The following is an 18,357-nucleotide window of genomic DNA, read 5'->3' on the forward strand; positions in this document are numbered from 1 at the left end:
ATTTGTATCAGCTAATAATACTTCAGATCTGCTATGTACTTGTTTTATTCACACTTAAGAGTCTCTAAAAGTGTACATGAGCTTTGTGGGATATTGTATTTTCTGTTTGGGAATTGCACATTTCATTGACAAGGGTTTGCAAAGATCATATTTTGCTGATCATCAAATTTCAGTCACATTTTGGCATCTACGATTAGGCATCGATAATTGTGTATCATTTTAGTTTGTACATTGTTTGAGATTTGTAATGTCCCCTCTTAGCTCGTTCCTGTTTTTGATGGTTTCACCTATTATTTTGGCCCTCGTAGGCTAAAGTAGATGGTTAGAGGGCCCTGGTGCCCAGTTGGCAAAGCGTTCTCTTCTCCAAAACTCAGTTTGATTCAGAATTGGCCTTCGTTTGACTTGGTTTCACACACTTACTATTTAATAATTTATAGTAAGTCACTGGATGATTGAGAGGGACCCTTACTATTTTTAGTAAGGCAATTGGATGCACAGTGGAAACAATGGTTAACTCCCAGGTTCAGACGGAATTGAGAAATAATGATTATTTGTGGAGTTATGTTATTTAATTATTAATAAAGTGATTACTATATTAATAATTAATTATAAAGTGCAATTATTAAGTTTTAAATTCACTTTATGTCTAATGGGGCCATGACCCTCAAAAAGATCACTTAAAGTACATTAAATATTATTATTATTTGTGCGCCCATTTATTAAAGCATTTATCAAAGTGAAGGCAAATATTAAATATCATTAAATGATTTAAATGAGACTTCTAGGGGGTCAACATAATTGGAGAAATATATAAAGGCCATCGAAAGTAAATGAAGGCATCATTCAATCATTTTATACTTGTACGTTTGGAGAGCTCTTCTCTTGGAGAAGGAACCTTAGGGTTTCTGCATTTTCAGTATTGAAGAGCGTAGCTTCTTCATTGTATCAGCATTCTGAGGTTGTGAGATATCAGCTGAAGATTGCTTAACTATTGGCTTCATCTAGAGGTCAAGTTCGAGCATAATGGTGAAAGATTAACCAATTTGTTTAAGCAGCTAGAAGGGTTTTGAAAAGAAGATTGAAAGAGTTGTCATTGGAAGGCCATGTTATTGCTGCTAAACAATCTTCAACATAGCCACATGGAAGTTTACAATCTGCTGTCAAGATTTCCAGGTTCATTCTCATACTAGTTTGCATACAGTTAACTCAGTTAAATCGATGTTGAGGCAGCCTTGTAATTGTTTCATCAAATAGTCTTGCATTGTAATCAATCTTGCCTTGGTATGCTGAGACTTGGTAATCCACTTGTAATCAGGTTTACTGAGTTTAGTATGCAAGACAACTGTTTGTCTTAATGCATTATTGCTGCAACATCATATGGGTATTAGTTTCAGTCATAATAAGTTTGCATGCCAACTATTTGTGATAATGCCTGTATATTTCCAGTCAATATAATCAGTCTGAAGTCTGCAATAAAGGAGTTTGGAGTTGCATTGAATTGTTTGCAAAAATACCTTCTTGCTGTAGGTGTTTTTTCACTTTGGTAGGTTGCTTGCCAAGTGTTTGCATTAATGCCCTTTGGCTGTAGTGGCACATCAGCTATGGAATTGCATTATATATATCTTGCATTACATCCTCATTTCATTTCAGTCATTTGCAAATGTTCTTTGAGCGTATTGAATGCATATTATCATCATCTTAGTTGAAAATACCGAAAGAATCATCAATCAGCAAGTTCAGACCTTGTGTGCAAAGTGTTTCACAATATTCCTTGGAGTTTAAGTCAGCAAAACAGGGTCAGATTCCTAAGGGATACTACAAGATTTCATTTATTTTCCTAAGGTTGTCTGATTGGGGACACTACATAGTTAGAGAGTGAAAGACTGAATTCAACAATAATAAATATATACAACAGCCACAAATGGTAAGCAACTGATATACCCTGGAGTAACCCACTTTAGGTGAAGACTCCAACGAAAGGTGAAATCAATCTCACTTAAGACATAACAATACATCTGAACCGCTAGGGCTTGAATTCAGAGCAAGTTCCAGCAATAGAAACAACTTTTATGACCTTTGAAATCCTTATAATCCAGCCCCTACTTTATTTTCTCACAGCAATCAAACAGGAGCTTAGAACTTACAATTTTGCTACCCCAAATCAACTCTACACTCTCTTTAATGCATCTACTTCAGTTGTTTTAGAGCTAAAAGAGCTATGCATAGCCATATGAAGCCTCTGGTAGTCAAAACCATCAGTCATTTGAAGATGAAACTGAAAACTGGAACATCACAGAACATTTTTCTAAGTCTGTGCAAAACCGCCACTTTCAACAAAGAGGCACTTTCAAAACCACTCAAGCACTTCCAAACCTGCCCCAACACTTCCAAAACCGCCACTAGCACTTGCAAAGATTGCCACTATTGACAGATTTTGTTTTCCAATATTTCAAAAGCCATAACTTTTGCCTACAAACTCAAAATGATGTGCTAGTTTCTTGAACTTGTATTATTTTTCAAGAGGAATCCAAATATGGAAAAATACTCATAGTTTGATGCCATTGAAGACCAATTTTTGGAGCTGAAACAAAGAGTATTCATTCTTTGCCATGGAGTATAGAACAAAAGTGGATCCATTTACGGACCACACCTCCTAATATGGAGCCTTTTGGTCCCCAAAAGTTGGATGACAGTAGATGAATCCCTTTATTGATGGCGTAACTGCCACCTTACTTTGCACCACAAAACAAACATCAACAAAAATCTAGAAAAACTTTAACCTCCAATTGTTTGAATGATGAGATGTTAAATTGCCTAAACATGGAAGAACTTGAGCATCATTAATTTTCTCAGAAGGAATGATCTTTGTGTTTCCACTTAACATCTTCTCATGAAGATTATAGACCTCAATAGTGTTGTAACGTTTTCAGACATCGCCCCATTGCAAATGGGGACCCCCTCTTTTTGCTGAATAAACCAAGTCTTTTGTGGTCAATGTCATCTCCCGACCCTAAGGAATGAGTTGTAAGGTCTTGTCGGTCTAGATTTTGATCTTTGAAAATAATGAAATGACTAAGTAGGGAATGGATTCTTAAGGAATATACAGCCTAGACAGGATACAGTCTTAATATTGTCATCAAGTCAAGAATTAGGGTTTTGATGTATTGAGAAATGCATTGTGCTTATTGCTTTATCCTTCGAACTTTGCATTTTGCTAACTATGAACTTGATTGATACTTGTACTTCACAACGTTTCCTTGTCTTTATCAAGTACATTGCAGGGAGCACGACTTTGAATGCTAAGAGGAGGACATCATTGAGTGGATGATATCATCATCCAAGGAAGAGATTGCAGTGATAGAACAAAGAATGCATGTGCAAAGGAATGGAATGATGGATATTTGGCTAAGTGTCAGGATAACCCTGAGAATTGATATGAAGAAATGAAAGAGAAACAACCAAATTTTGGCTAAGTCTGCAAGTGTTTTGAGAAAATCTAGCTAAGTCTGGAAGCTTGTATTGTCTATTTTAGGGTTTTTACCCTTCAGACTTAGAAATGAGGTCAGTAACTTAGGGTTTTGAGAAATCCAAACTAAGCAATGAAGAATCTTCAAGCTACCAGTAAAATTTGAGCCAATTTTGAGGTCTTACTATTTTTAGTAAGTTTCGTTGCATCCCGAAGTGGCCTAATTTTGCGTTTAAACAAACTTATTATTTTTAGTAGTGTCTATTTTTAGTAAGTGTCACCCTGTCCCAGTTTGCCCTAATTTGATGTTTGGAAAAACTTACTAATTTTAGTAAGTCTATTTTTGGCAGGTCTATCTTTGGCAAGTGGTAGGACGCTAGTGGCAGAGCAATCCTGAAAATCCAAGTTCCAAATCCGGAAAGTCGGAAAATCAGAAAAAATTGCTAAGTCTGGAATCCATTCCTAAAGTGGAAAAAGGCATGGAAATTTATTCTAAGGCAAGAAAGTGTTTCTTCAATGAGAAATCCTCCTCAATCCAAAAATGGCTTTCAAGTCCAGATGACGAGCTCAAAATGCAAAGCAAGGAGGAAAGTTCATGACTTAACAAAATCCTCCATCATGGGCGAAATGCGCTCCAAGTTAAATGTGGGTGCTAGAATGGTGTCAGGGAGGAATTCCTCAAATCCTCCAAATTTCTCCTCCCTACTTGGCCCCAAGGTCATGGTTGGGCACCAAAACCATTACAAGGAGGAAAATTCTCCTTCATCAAAGATTCCTTCATCCTAGTCAAAATGCGCTCTAAACAGTAGTTGGGCGCCAAAATTAGGTTAAGGAGGAATTTTCCTCCACATCAAAAATTTTGTCTCCAGCTAGAAAATGTGCTCCAAGAGGAAGTAGGGTGCCAACATGAGGTCAAGGAGAAATTTATCTCTCCCACCAAAATTCCTCCTCCACAGGCAAAATGTGCCCAGGCAAGAGGAGAGCGCTAGAATGGGGTCCAGAAGGATTTTTCCTCTAGACCAAAATTCTTCCTGCAAGGCCAAAATGCACCCAAGTATGCACAAGGCCTTGGAAAACGTGAAATATGACTAAGGCATGAAGAATTTCCTTCCTCAGGGGCGAAATGCAATCAAGGTCAAGGTAGGGTGTGGAAATAAGTCCATGGAGGAATTTTCTATTTCATCATATTCCTTCACCTCATACACCCAAGGTTGGAGAGAAAGCGTGGAAAATATATCAAGGAAATTTTTCATCCTCATCATAAATTGCTTCCTCAAGGTGGAATTGTGCCCACGTTAAAGAAATCCAGAAGATTGGAAAATTGGCTAAGTGTTGAGAATTTCTCCCATCTAGACTCCAAACTGGACAGAATTCTTGAAAGATGGAAAAAGTGGTTGAACGTTAGAAAATTCCTCCTTCAAGACAAAGCACGCACGAGCATTCATAGAACTGGAAATGGCGGAACTTCACAAGGAAAGGAGTTTTACCTTCTCCAAGATTGATATGCGCTCAAGGATTCCTCAGAAATAGAAACTCAAAAATTTGGCTAAGGCATTGAAAATTCCTTCAGCCTGTCTCATATACGCCCAAGGTGGAGAAATGACATGAGGCATGGAAATTAATGCTTAAGGTGGCATTTGGCAAGTCAAAGGACAAAATGGGGACATCAAAGATTCATCTCTAGGGCATCAGTCCAAGATCCCCATCAAGAAAGAGCAAGGAGGAAGAATTCCAGTTCCAAATGTTCAAGGAAGGCATTCCAAGTTCCCGAGATCCAATTAAAGTATGAAAGACTTCAAGAATGACAAAATCATCGACAAGGAAAGATATTCCAAGAAGGTGAATTCCCAAGCAAGTACATGGAAGGAAGAAAATGATCAAGGAAAGATAATTTCAAAAAATAAATCAAAGTTAGAACCTTGATCACAAAATGATGCAAAATGGAATATTCCTCGTGATGAGTCACTGAGTCCACATGGCATCCAACATGCTGAGGTGGCACCTCGTCATCTTCTCCTACCAATCACGTGTTTCCAAACCGTCGTGACCAAATTCAATGCATTTGCCCCCTAGGAGAGGGATAGTAGGTGTGCTATTTTGGGCGAGAATCTATTAAATGCTTGATGGAGTGGCAATTCATTTAATGCATAGTGGTCGCCTTACTTGGAGTGATGGGCCATTAAATACATGATCGGCGTGATGCCTTATTGATAGGCCCACTACTTGGCGCCACAAAGGGTTCATTTTGGTCAAAACCCTAATTAGGGTTTGCATGGTGTAATCTTGGCCCTTGATTTCAAATCAATCTTGGTCATTCATTTGTGGGAGGATCTCTATAAAAGGCCTTGCCTTCTCATTTGTAATTTATTAGACAAATGGCTCATTAGTTCAAGTAGCTAGCTCTTGCTCCTTAGAGTAGAAGTAGAGTAGGAGAAGGAGAAGACATTGTTGCAAGACTTGGAGAAATAAAATTTGATTTCATTGAAGATATGGTGGATTCATGTTTATTTCAATTTGTCACATGGTGTTCTTCCAATTTCTCAATTGTTAGATAAAGTGCTTTGATTTCAATGGAGAATGTAATGGCATTTGATGTATTTCCATGGCTCATAATTTTTGCATCTTATTGATTATAAGTTGCAGTGTAAAGTTAGCCCGAGCCTTTTATATGGATGCTTAACTTCAATCATTGAATGTGCATTGTTCGTTATGATGGTGTTCATTATGATATGAAAAATATTTGCCTAACCCTTGGAAGATTGCACCACTTCTTGTGGAGTTGTAGTTGATCTTGGCGAAGCATAACTTGGTTTATTAGAATTCGTCCATTAGAGCACTATCCATTGATATCATCATCCTTAGGAGTAGATTTATATCATTCTAACCCTTTCCCCTTTAATTTCAGTTCATTCCAATTTAGTTCGTTCGAAGCAGAAGCATCACAGAATTGCTATATCCGATGATGAAGTTCCAGCCACAACAAAGAAGTGAAAGAATGATACATATGTAAGTCCCTTTGTGTTACCAGCATATCACAACGAAACATTGAGCTTATCCACACGTCAAGACCTGACAGAGAAGAACCTTGGAGTCACCTGTATGATCTTTCGCAATCTTAGCATACATGGGATTTTGCTCAAGAGAGGATAAGATACCTTAGTATTTTATTCTATGTTGGTGTGGTCATAAAACACCCGTCAACAAATAGGCTGCTCTATCTTTATTAGAAATAAACATAGTGCTTCATCCACCTTTGATGAGGTGGTACTTGTTTGCCCCTCTATAAAACTCTGCTTTATGGTCATACATATATAGGCTTCCAAGAACACCACCCCAACTATCCAAAAGAGAAAAAGCTACCACTACTTCGTCAACAAATTCAGAACCAAACGAAAACTTCACTTTACATTGCTTACTAACTAGCATGTTTACACCTTTCATCCAACCCAAACCATATGTCTGAGGGGATTGATACATTTTTAGGGCAATTTTTTCAGCCAAATCTTGGGCAATAAATTTAGTTTAAGGAATATGAGTCAAATGGTGCATTAACTTGAGACCCTTAACATGAATGTTGATGTCAAAAAATGAGTCTTCTACCAACAAACCAACTTTCTTAATAGTGCAAGTAATTCTAGAACCCAACTCTGAAAAGCAAGTACTCTTCATCCCAAAGCAGAGATGAGAATTTTTCTTACCCTTCTTACCTTTCTTGTGAAGGTTCATCCCAAGATGCAACTTCCAACAAAAAGATTTTCCATGCCTAATTTCCCACGATGATTACAAAATTTAGAATGTTGCTTTTGCTTGCCTTGTCATGGTTTTTACTCCACTTGTCTTTGAGGATGATGACAAACTATGAGCACGTGCATTGCTCTTGCTACCTCCATATGTTTATCCCCTTCATGACATTCGGAGCTAAATCATTTCCTAAATAAATTCTTAAATTTACCCCAAGATTAAATAGGAGCATGCTTTTCCAATAACCATAGAAATCAAAAGACTTTAAAACCAATGTAAAGCATTACTTGCTCTTCTTAACCTAGCATGGGAAATCTCTTCTCCCAATTTAAGAGAATACAAATTAAAATATACCGCCATTTGTCTAAGTCGTCGCTCTAGCCCATCCCCGTCTCCTTTAAATTGCGGGATCACATATCTTTGCCTTGACTTCCTCTTAAGGCTTGTTTGGAGGACTAATTTTGTCATTAAATTTTTCTTCTTATTTCAAATGGATTAATTTTGCTCTCGCCTGTCCGTTTGCTCTCCAATGAGAATATTTTCTTAATGAGGATCTCCATCTAGAATTTAGTCTCAATTGATCAAGATAATCTAGCAATAATGGTCTCTAGCTTGAAGAACTTTGTTTCTTGATTAAGGCTTGATGCAACTCTATCCATGCTTATGGTCCTCATTTTTGGGAAACTATTTCTCTTTGATAAGGCAATGAATTTCTCCACTTGCTCCATGTTGTTTACCTACAAACAACACAATATACTTGAAAACAAAAGAAACTACTCAAATACCAATTGATCCATAAACTAAACACAGCTATGCCTTCAATAACAATTCATCAACAATAGATTTCTTAATTAGAGAGTGTAATATTCCCTTCTATTGAGTAGCTGGAAGTGTCCCTTAAAGCCTATTTATTTCCCATAGACTAATTTTGGGCTTTGATAGGGAATTAATTAATTAAGTTGTCCAATAAAGTAAATTTTTGAATGTATTTATTTTAATTAATTTAATAAAAAGACTTACGTGATTTAAAAGGCAAATATTATAAAAGTGCTTTAATGATATATTTTGAGCAGGAAATGAAAAGAACCTTCAAGAAAGTTTGATTAGGAGATCATAAAAGGGGATTTGAAAGCTCATTTGCAAATGTTGGATTTTACTCTCTATTGTGAAGTTTTGAAGCTTTCTATGAGAGAAAACCCTAGGATGAAAACCCTTGGCTTGTTTATTGGTTGATTGGACAAAAACCCATTTCAGCCAACCTTGGTGGATTCACAAAGGATTCACAAGTGCATCTATTGGATTGGATTTCAAAGGTTTGAGTGTAAAATACATATCTACTCTGCAGGTTGCAGCTTTAATAATTTTCTGGAGTTTCGCAGGCAAACGGAAAATTATTGTTTTCTCCAATTTGGATAAAGTTTTATCATCTTGATTGTGTCTTAAAGGTCTGTAATGTCACCTTTTGGGATTACCCTAAATTTTGCCCTAGAATCACAAGTTCAATAAAAACAAGAAATGTAATATGGTTAGAGATATACTTTTACCCAATAAAAATGTTTAAGTGAGATAGACTCTAGTTGAGATCCTACAATCATGTTAAACAATTATCAAAAATATAATTCATAAAATTAATCATTTCTACAAGGGTTAGAGAATCACATAACATATATTCTTAACCTTTCATTACCTTGGGAGTTTGCACCAGTTTTGGGTAGTTGTTGTTATCATGACGAAGCAAAGTTTGGTTTGAAGGAGTTTGTCTATCAAAACGTTATCCATTATTATCATTGTCCTTAGGATTAGCATAGTTTCTCTAAACCCTTTCCCTTTTGTCTTTTGTTTGAGTTAGAGTTATTTAGTTTCCAAGTTCCAACTGTGATTCATAAGCGTAAGTCCCTTTGTGATACCAGCAATATCACATCATTTCACTGAGACTATCCAATTGCATTGTCAAACCTCACTAAAGAAACCTTGGGGTTACCTTAAATTGTCATATTATTTAGCATATAAGGTTTCCTTGTTAAAGAGAGTAGAATACTTAGTATTTTATTCCAGTGTTGGCAAGTGTCATAAAAGACACATCAACAGTCCCCTTTTGGGAGGACACGAAATCTTGCCCACTATACTTATAGAATTATTGCAGGTTATGTATTTTCAGTCTGTTGTGGTAATTTGGACAGATTCAATTCAATGTTGTTTCCCTCTTTGAAAGCTGAATGCTGCTCTCTTGGATGAGTGCTATTGCTAAATGATTCGATCTGTATTTGATTGCTGAAGGTTCTTTGCTCTCTTAGGAGAATTGATGTTAATTGTATCGATTTCCTCCATTGATTGATAAGTCCCCTTCAATGCTTGGAATGAATTCTCCTTTATACTTTATCGGTGGAAGGGTCGCCACCTTTCATAAGAATTGAGTCACCCCTTTTCATTTTTGCCCTTGAGTAATAATATATTATTCCTCAAATTGATCTCCCCTTTTATCTCCTCATCAAATGAAAACTTCTCCCCTTTATATCCTCCAATGTGAGGGAGAGTCACACCTCTTCATAATGGTCACAACCTTTCGCAATTACCACCCTTCGAAAGGTCAGAACCCTTCATCATTGTTGTCCCTTTGAAAGAGTCACTTCCTTATCTTCTTCCCAATAATGCTTCCTTATTTCCCTTGCTCCCTTCTTTCTTCCTTCATCTCTTTTCTCCCCAAATGAAGATCTCTTCTCTCCTTTTTATATATCATGTTTGAGAGAGTCGCAACCTTTCATTTCATGCCTTTTGACCATTCATTAAACTTAAATTTTAATTATATTAAATTTTGTTTTATTCTTTTCTATTTTAATTTATTATTATTATTTATTAATAAATCCTATTTCAACAAGGGGACATTACAATCAAGCAATATCTATAATTCATTATTGGAGCTCAACCATAACAGGGCCAAGAGAAAATATTACCATCCCCCTTGTCCCCATGTGGCAGGCCACCATCCATCCATCATGAGGTGGTGTACTTAGTGGGGAAGCTTGTCTCTGCCCTCCCTATTCGTGCCACCTTATTCACCCTCCTATTATTGAAACTTCTTTAAATTCATTCCAACAATCAACCATTGTAGAGGTTGGAGAGGAAACCGCAATAGGGTGCCCAGAGTATCCTCTCATCTAAGCCCAAGGGCAGGATACACCTTGTGTTATGTCCCCGACTTGATGTATAACAACTCTGATAATTCAGAACTTTTATGATTTTCTTCTTGATATACCTGTCCCTGCATATAAATCAGCGGATGAAGATTCAAAACATTTATTTGTCTAACCTTGTTGCCGTTGTTGAAAAATACTTATGACCTCCACCCCGAGGACATAACTCTCACAAACCACAGCATTGTAAACTCCAAGCCACTACCTTTGATCTTGTGAAGGGAATACGAAGGACAGCACCTCAATAAAAATATCGATTAAAAATTAATAAGCAGCGATCTCCCAAAACATGTATTTAGTACTAAACAAAATTAACTATTTGGCATGCGATCTGTTTTAAGCCAAGAAGTGCTTGGGTTGAGAGGAGAGGCATCCCTTGAAAAGGGTGGGGTGCTAATAGAGTGGTGACTAATCTGTTGAGACATGGACCAGCTAGGACTCGAACCTAGGACCTTCCATACACTGCTGGAGTGCTCTACCACTGAGCTACTGGCCCCCCTTGGACCAGTCCATCGTCGGTCCGGGTGTGGCTTATTTCCAACACCAACACCCCCCCTTAAGCCACACCTCTCGTGTGCTTGGGGCTCCTAGCCTGGACCTGGCTCTGATACCATGTTGAGACATGGACCAGCTAGGACTCGAACCTAGGACCTTCCATACACTGCTGGAGTGCTCTACCACTGAGCTACTGGCCCCTCTTGGACCAGTCCATCATCGGTCCGGGTGTGGCTTATTTCCAACACCAACACCCCCCCTTAAGCCACACCTCTCGTGTGCTTGGGGCTCCTAGCCTGGACCTGGCTCTGATACCATGTTGAGACATGGACCAGCTAGGACTCGAACCTAGGACCTTCCATACACTGCTGGAGTGCTCTACCACTGAGCTACTGGCCCCTCTTGGACCAGTCCATCGTCGGTCCAGGTGTGGCTTATTTGATTAATTTGCTAAGACAGGAAATAGGATAGAAATAAAGGTACAGACATCAATCATGCAGAGAATGGAAAAATAAGCAATGGGTAAACATCAGAAATTGGAATGCATATAACTTGCATATAGGAGGAAAATAGAGATATAAGGAAGAAATCTAATGAGATCAGAAAATTGTCTTATTAATAAGTCACAATATTCTGGAAACTCAATAATAAAGATTGCTTACTGTCTCATACGAATTGTTACATAATATTGTGATTTTCTGTTATAAAAACTACTGGGAAAAAAAGTAAGCAACGTTTCAATTTATTTCTGCTAACCCTAGTTTGGCGGGGCATGACAAATTGGAGCAGTAACTTTTATTACCTTATGATCTAATCTGTAACCAACTATGAAATAACCAAAAGCAAGTCAAGAAAGTGAGTACATTATAAGGTGTCATTTAGCCACTGACCTTGAAAGGAAGATATGCTGTATTTTGAAGCCCTCCACTTCTAAGATTATACCTTGATGCATAATTGATTGGAAGTTTTCTTTCAGCTTCCTGAAAACCAGTATTGTGTTTCCATTTTAGTACCAGGAAAGCCAAAACATCCAACGAATAAGGTTACAGTATGGGAACTTGCCTGAACATAAACAATACCCAGAACCAGCAAGAAGAAGGAGAGAATAATAGCAATCAAACCAAGATAGTTCCCATCCTGGAGAGCCTGTGCCACTGTTCTTCCAATTGATGCTGGAAAATATGACAAAATGCTTGTAAAAATCAAGAGAGATGTTCCATTTCCAAGCTTCAGCTCAGTTATCTTCTCCCCTATATACGTAGTAATAATTGCACCCAAAGTCAACAAGGTAACTGATGAAAGTACCCATTCTGTGCTGAAATCATTGACATAAGGGCGAATGTATAGTACTTGTCCTACTGCCTGCCAAAGAGAAAATATATCAAACAATGACAAAATTATAGAGTTTCTATCCATAATATTATGGCTGAAAATATTAAAACATCTAGAATATTCAATTCCAAAATTTATTAATAAACAAAATCATGGAGAGCAACAACCCACGTAACCTATAAATTATTAAGATTTCATGGCATCAAGTTTTCTAATCTGGATGGTCAGAACAAGGATCTAGAAAAGGGAGGACACAAATTAGTTACTCATGAAGAGTAGGAAATCATGCGATAAACCCTATCTTAGTTGCCAGCAAATAGCTGACACCATGTTGGGAAATGGTCACCGTCATATAACTTGTGTTCTAAGAAGACTAGTATAGTCCTTTAAATTCATAGTTTTTACACTAATCATAAGAACTTTTTGGGTGTTGGGTTTTATGATTCATCTCATCTAGATCTTGTAACTTCTAACAGAAACTTCAAGTCATGAGCATGCATATGCATGCATGCACACAGACGCACGTGCCAACACATGCTTAAGGTTTCAAACAAATTTATATGAACTAACAAATAATTTCTTTGTGATAATTTCCATATAAATGATTAAGGAAATACTTTCATTTGTAGCGACCATCTTCACTTCCTTAGCCCATGTCATAGATATATCTTACAGACATGCCTATAGACAATTTCCTATTGCAAGTTGTTCCAAACAAGGTATTATGCTGCTTACTTGAACAATTGCAAAACCAACAGATGCATAGCGAGTCCACTGAAGGACCTTCTTCCTTCCAGCTTCCCCCTCTTTTTTTTGAAGTTCCTGCAATTTAGGAATAATCTGACCAAGAAGCTGAAATACAATCTGTGCATTGATGAATGGAACGATACCAAGAGAGCATATACCGACACGGCCAATGCTACCCCCTGAAAATGAATCCAGAGTGCTCAAGAAGCTGTTCTGATCCAAGTTACCTGCAAAGGCTGCCCTGTTAACTCCACCTAAAGGAATGTACGTCCCAATTCGGGACAGGGCAAGATACCCAAGAAGCTTCAGGAACTTTCCAGGAAGTGGACCCTTAAAAAAGTCACTTACATCAATAGAACTGTCTTCAATGGCCGCTGTAAAAAGTCAAACCATAACTCTCAGTAAAGATATATGCATAATGAGTATCAACCTGCATTTTTAGTTTCATTTAACAGTGGTGAACTTACAAAGAAACAATATCTTCCTCACTCTCAACAAAAATGGCCACTTGTGCAAAGGATTCCAAAATATACTTCTAGGACCTCGCATTCAATTTGTGAAAAGTCCCTCTTTAAATTACCATGATCAAGTTTTCACTAGGAGAAACTAGCACTAAGGTATCAGTCATAAACAAAGTAGATAGTAAATTTGTACAAAGTATGCAATCAACTAAACAAAGTCCTAACCAATAATCATCACGTCAACTGTTTTTGCATTATATGATTGGAGAACCACCACAAAGAATCATCTGCTGGTTTCTTGTAGTTGAAATGTCCAAGGCAAAATATACATTGAACTTAACATGGACCTGAAAATCCTTGAAAGAAGCCTTGCAATGTTACAATTTACAATCCATTTAATCGGACAGTGAGAGTCTACTAAGCATACAAGGAAGACTACATCATGGAGGAAGAGGTGACATCAATCACAGCATATGTTATAAAATTAATGAAAATTTATTGATTAATGTTCAAAAAATATGGGTGGACTGGCAAGGTACAAGTTCAAACATAGACATCAGGATGAAAGGGTTGCAAAATTTGAAAAATGTATGGGGTAAATGGAAATAAATTTTCTTGCAGGCTACCACAAGCAGAATCTAATATGCCAAATTAGCATCTTGCTTAGCTGTGACCTAAAACAACCTTTACCTTTTTATAGCATGATAGACCCCATCAGACTTGAAAGATCTTTAAAGTCGTCCATGAAAGATCTAAACCAAAGCTTAGGCTTACAAGTTTCAACATTTGCATCGTTTAAGGAGCAGAAGCAATCAGATCTCGAGTATAATTTAATAGCAAATCCTCGAACCTCTGTATATATAAGGATTTTAGTGTACATAAGGCTCTGTCCAAACAGATACAGCCCATTCTTTTACCACAGCTTTCCACTTTCAAAGTCAAGACATCTGCTATCATTATCAAATACTATTTTCCAGCAGTATAATGTACATAAAGTTTTCAGGATTCCCAGAACAGACAAAATAGAAGTGGGGGAAGAGGATTAAATCTGACCAACAATTGGCATGGTCTTTTGTCAAGATTTATTAAATAAAAATTTAACCACCTCAGGCTCTCATTACTAGTTACAACTACTAGGAAATTGTAGCAATAAAATCCACTTCCAGAGTACAACCTAGTGAAGCATCCGCATCTCTTAATGTCTAGGGCCTCCTCTTTTTGCCTAGTCCTTTGCTATCGTACCTGCTGTATGTTCCAGTACAACTGATCTATTTTTGGTCATTTGTGGACATTATATATTTTCTTTCTTTCTTTATTTCTTTCATAATAATTGTTTTAAATGTCAATTAATACTTGACAAGATTAAGTATCTAAAATGTGGAAGTCTAAACATATAATATAAAGAATAAATATGTTATATCCTTTAAAGAAAGCCAAATAAAAATATATGACATTTTCAATCAAAAGAAAATTCAAAATTTGACATGATCACATAATAACTTGAGAAACGCACAATAAACCTGCTGCTCCCCTGGTCGACGACGTTTTATCTTGCTTGAGACTTAGACTGTATTCTCTTGATGGACTAAAAATCATCATAAAATCTTCCCAAAAACTTTGTAAATTGCTATTTGCCTCCTCATTAATACCAAGCGGATCGAATTGTGTGCCTTCTAGCTGCTGACAGTTTCTGCAAAAAATTACAGCTATCTGCTCTTTAAAAGAAAGAAAACAATACAATGTTGATAATAACTTATAAATATTCTTGCTAAATGAGAAATGCAAAACTCTTCAACTAACACTTCAAGATATGTTCTCATAATCATAGTCCAATGGATTTCACAAACAAAATCCTACTTTTATAGAACATTTATATTTTATAAAATTTATGGTAGTTCAGGTTTTCTTCAAATGGCATGACTAGCGTATAAAACAAACAATGCATGGTCCAGCTAAGAAGCCACAAGCAATATTCTAGGTAAATACCAGTTACTTGAGCCAGGCATAAACTGTACCCTATATCGAAAAATATTTCAGACACTAGTACCTGCAGAACCATGGTACAAGTGATGCTCCTGAGGAATGCATTGAATCAAAGAAAAAAAAATCATGTGGAAAACAGATAGAAAAGGTAGATTTTATATTTTTACTCAGCTTTCAGGTTATTTTTACTTTATGATTCTTGCCATTTCCTCCTCTCTAACTAGCATATCCTAGTTCTTGAGCATTACTTTATCTCAATAGAAACTATATGCATGGCACCTATACTTCCTGTAATCATAAGCAGGCATATTTTTTTATGTCTGTTGGATAGACAACATGATAGACTCTAGTTGGATCAAACTGAACCTTTGATTTCTTATTTATTACTAGTGCAACGTTCTTCACAATAGTCTTCATCTTTTTCTTCCTTTTCAATGGAAAAATTAGGCAAATGCCCCCTACTTTCCCACGTTTATAGGACACGGGATGCCTACAAAATGCATCCTAACATCCTCAAAAATGGAATGGTAAGGTACAACCCCCTTTTTTTGTGGATAGGGCTCATCCACGCAACATTAAGGCTGTGTCCCCTGTAAAAGGTGACAACCAAGATAAATGCTTCCCCAAGGCACACCTGGATGAACACCATGGTTTAGGTAAAGGAAAATAACACAACAAATTTGTAAATTTCAACTTTCTGACCAAAAAACTCAAAAAAGAAAACCTGTTCAATAAAAAATACTTGTTGATCTTTGTGTGCCTGGTTGTTTAAAATCTTATAACTTTAATGTGTGCATCTCAAGCCTTTTAGCGTGTGAAATAAAAAAATCAGAAAAAGTTAGATTGGATGTAATGCGGCATTTCCTACAAATTAGCTTACCACTAGTTAAAATCAAATCAAAAATATGCCCTCTAGTCTGTTTGTTTTGGACTTCTCCTTGATGTGTTCTCTTTTCTGCCTCCTGACCATTTTTTAAATAGCATGTGAGATCAAAAATTTAGTAAAAGTCAGACTGGATGTAATATGGTATTTTCTAGAAATGAGCTTACTACTAGTTAAAATCAATCAAAATTTACCCTCTAGTCTGTTTATTTTGGACTTCTCATTGAAGAGTTTTTCTTTTCCGCCTCTGAAATTTTTTAATCAGTATGTAAGATCAAAAATGTATAGGTCAGGACTGAATCTAACACAGTATTTACTAGAAAGGAGGTTACCACTAGTTAAAATCAATCAAAATTATACCCTCTAGTCCGTTTGTTTTGGACTTCTCATTAAGAGATATCTTTTCTGCCTCCTGAAATTTTTAATTAGCATGTGAGATCAATAATTTAGAAAAAGTCAGACTGGATGTAATACGCTATTTCCTAGAAATGAGATTACAACTACTTAAAATCAATAAAAACTATACCCTCTATTCTGTTTGTTTGGAATTTCTCATTGAAAAGTTCTCTTCTCCTGAATTTTTTAAAACGACGATCATGGTTTACATGGGATGGTGAAATAAAATTTAGTTTGATTCGAAGTCTAAAATCCAATGGACAAAAAAAAAACCTTGAAGTTTATAGTTTATACTAAGAAAAAGTGTCAGAAGTGCCATGCGAGTGAAGAAAGGTAATAAAGAAAAAGTACATAGGCATTTCTTAATGAGCTCATGTTCATGTACATCTGTTGAAAAACTAGACCCTTACTTAATTATTGTGACCACAAATCCATAATTTATCATTGATAAAAAATCACAAACTTACTTGATATTTTCTATATTCCTGTCCTTTGTCAACCTGTTACAACCCTTGTTTATCGAATGCATTAGGTTATAAAGTAACCAACATATGGCACGCCTAACCTTGCTTAGTCATTTGATAGATTTAATAATTAGTTGAGTAGCAGCTTAATTGGGATTATAGAATCAACATAGCCTCATTATGCTATAAATAGGAGGTAGTAGTTTAGCATCATATCTACAAATTTGTTCTCATAGTCAGGTTGTGGAGGTTGCCCCCTCAAAGTGCTTAGATTGATATTCATCATTCTGTCATTCATTTCATTTCTATTGCATTCATTTTCTCTAGTTTTCTCTTAAGTATTGCAGCTATCATGTTCATGCATTATATTGATTTGTGAGTTGTGACAAACTGTGGTTATTTTGTTCATGCACTATTGTTGTAAGAGGCATCAGACTCTCAATTTAGGCAATGATTTTTTGGTGCAATATGCATGCAGAGGTGAGCAAAAAATCCATATTTCCAATAAATACCTTATTTTCCTTTCCTGGATCTAACATAATTCAGTTAGAAATTCACTTCAGTTTAACAAACAATTATTCAATGTTTGCTAGAAGATCAAATTCAATAACTTTTAATCCAAAGAAAATTTAGGGTTTTTGTCTACCAAGAAAACTATGGTATATAAAAAGGTCTGGCAGTGAGTTCTTGCACCCTTGCGCAAACAGTCATTGGAATCATCCAAACAAGGCAATTGCAATGGTATAGGTCGCTAACAGCCCTAATTTTCAGGCTAATCTTTGGATTCGGGTTTTTGCAGCCTAGAGCCAGATAGCAATGGTTAGATTTGTCTTGTTGAGGCAACAACAATGCTCTAGTTTGCTAATAGCCTTCTTTTTACCTATGGTCAATTATCGAAACATGGGCAGTCCCATAGTTCACAAGCTCAACTTGTAGAGTACCTGTGAAATTTTTTTTCAAAACCAAGTAACTCGCAACTCAGTGAGCGGAGTTTCCAGCAAATTTTATGCTCTAACTCGCCATGAGTACTTAGCAAGTCCTAAAACTTGCCACACATGGCTCCAACATGCCAACATTGTAAAAACACTCATTCAATGTAACAAAACACAGTTTCTGGCCTTTGTAAACCCTGCATACCCATAGTTGAAGGTCACACAACAGTTGGGCATCCTTAAGCAATTTGGAAGGATTTTGTAGT

The 18,357-nt window shown here is 36.5% G+C and overlaps 1 protein-coding gene across 1 annotated transcript in view; it reads right to left on the reverse strand.

Annotated features, from left to right (window-relative positions):
* LOC131049181 (preprotein translocase subunit SCY1, chloroplastic) overlaps positions 1 to 18,357 on the reverse strand; it is a 52,575-nt gene that overhangs the window by 17,546 nt on the left and 16,672 nt on the right. Inside the window, exons 2-5 of the mRNA XM_059221739.1 lie at positions 14,954 to 15,123; positions 12,961 to 13,346; positions 11,956 to 12,255; positions 11,784 to 11,873 (exon numbers count right to left, since the gene is read on the reverse strand). Coding sequence (XP_059077722.1) covers positions 11,784 to 11,873; positions 11,956 to 12,255; positions 12,961 to 13,346; positions 14,954 to 15,123 — 946 coding nt within the window. The remainder of the gene's footprint in view (positions 1 to 11,783; positions 11,874 to 11,955; positions 12,256 to 12,960; positions 13,347 to 14,953; positions 15,124 to 18,357) is intronic.

Source organism: Cryptomeria japonica, chromosome 5, assembly GCF_030272615.1.
Source record: "Cryptomeria japonica chromosome 5, Sugi_1.0, whole genome shotgun sequence".
NCBI lineage: Eukaryota > Viridiplantae > Streptophyta > Pinopsida > Cupressales > Cupressaceae > Cryptomeria > Cryptomeria japonica.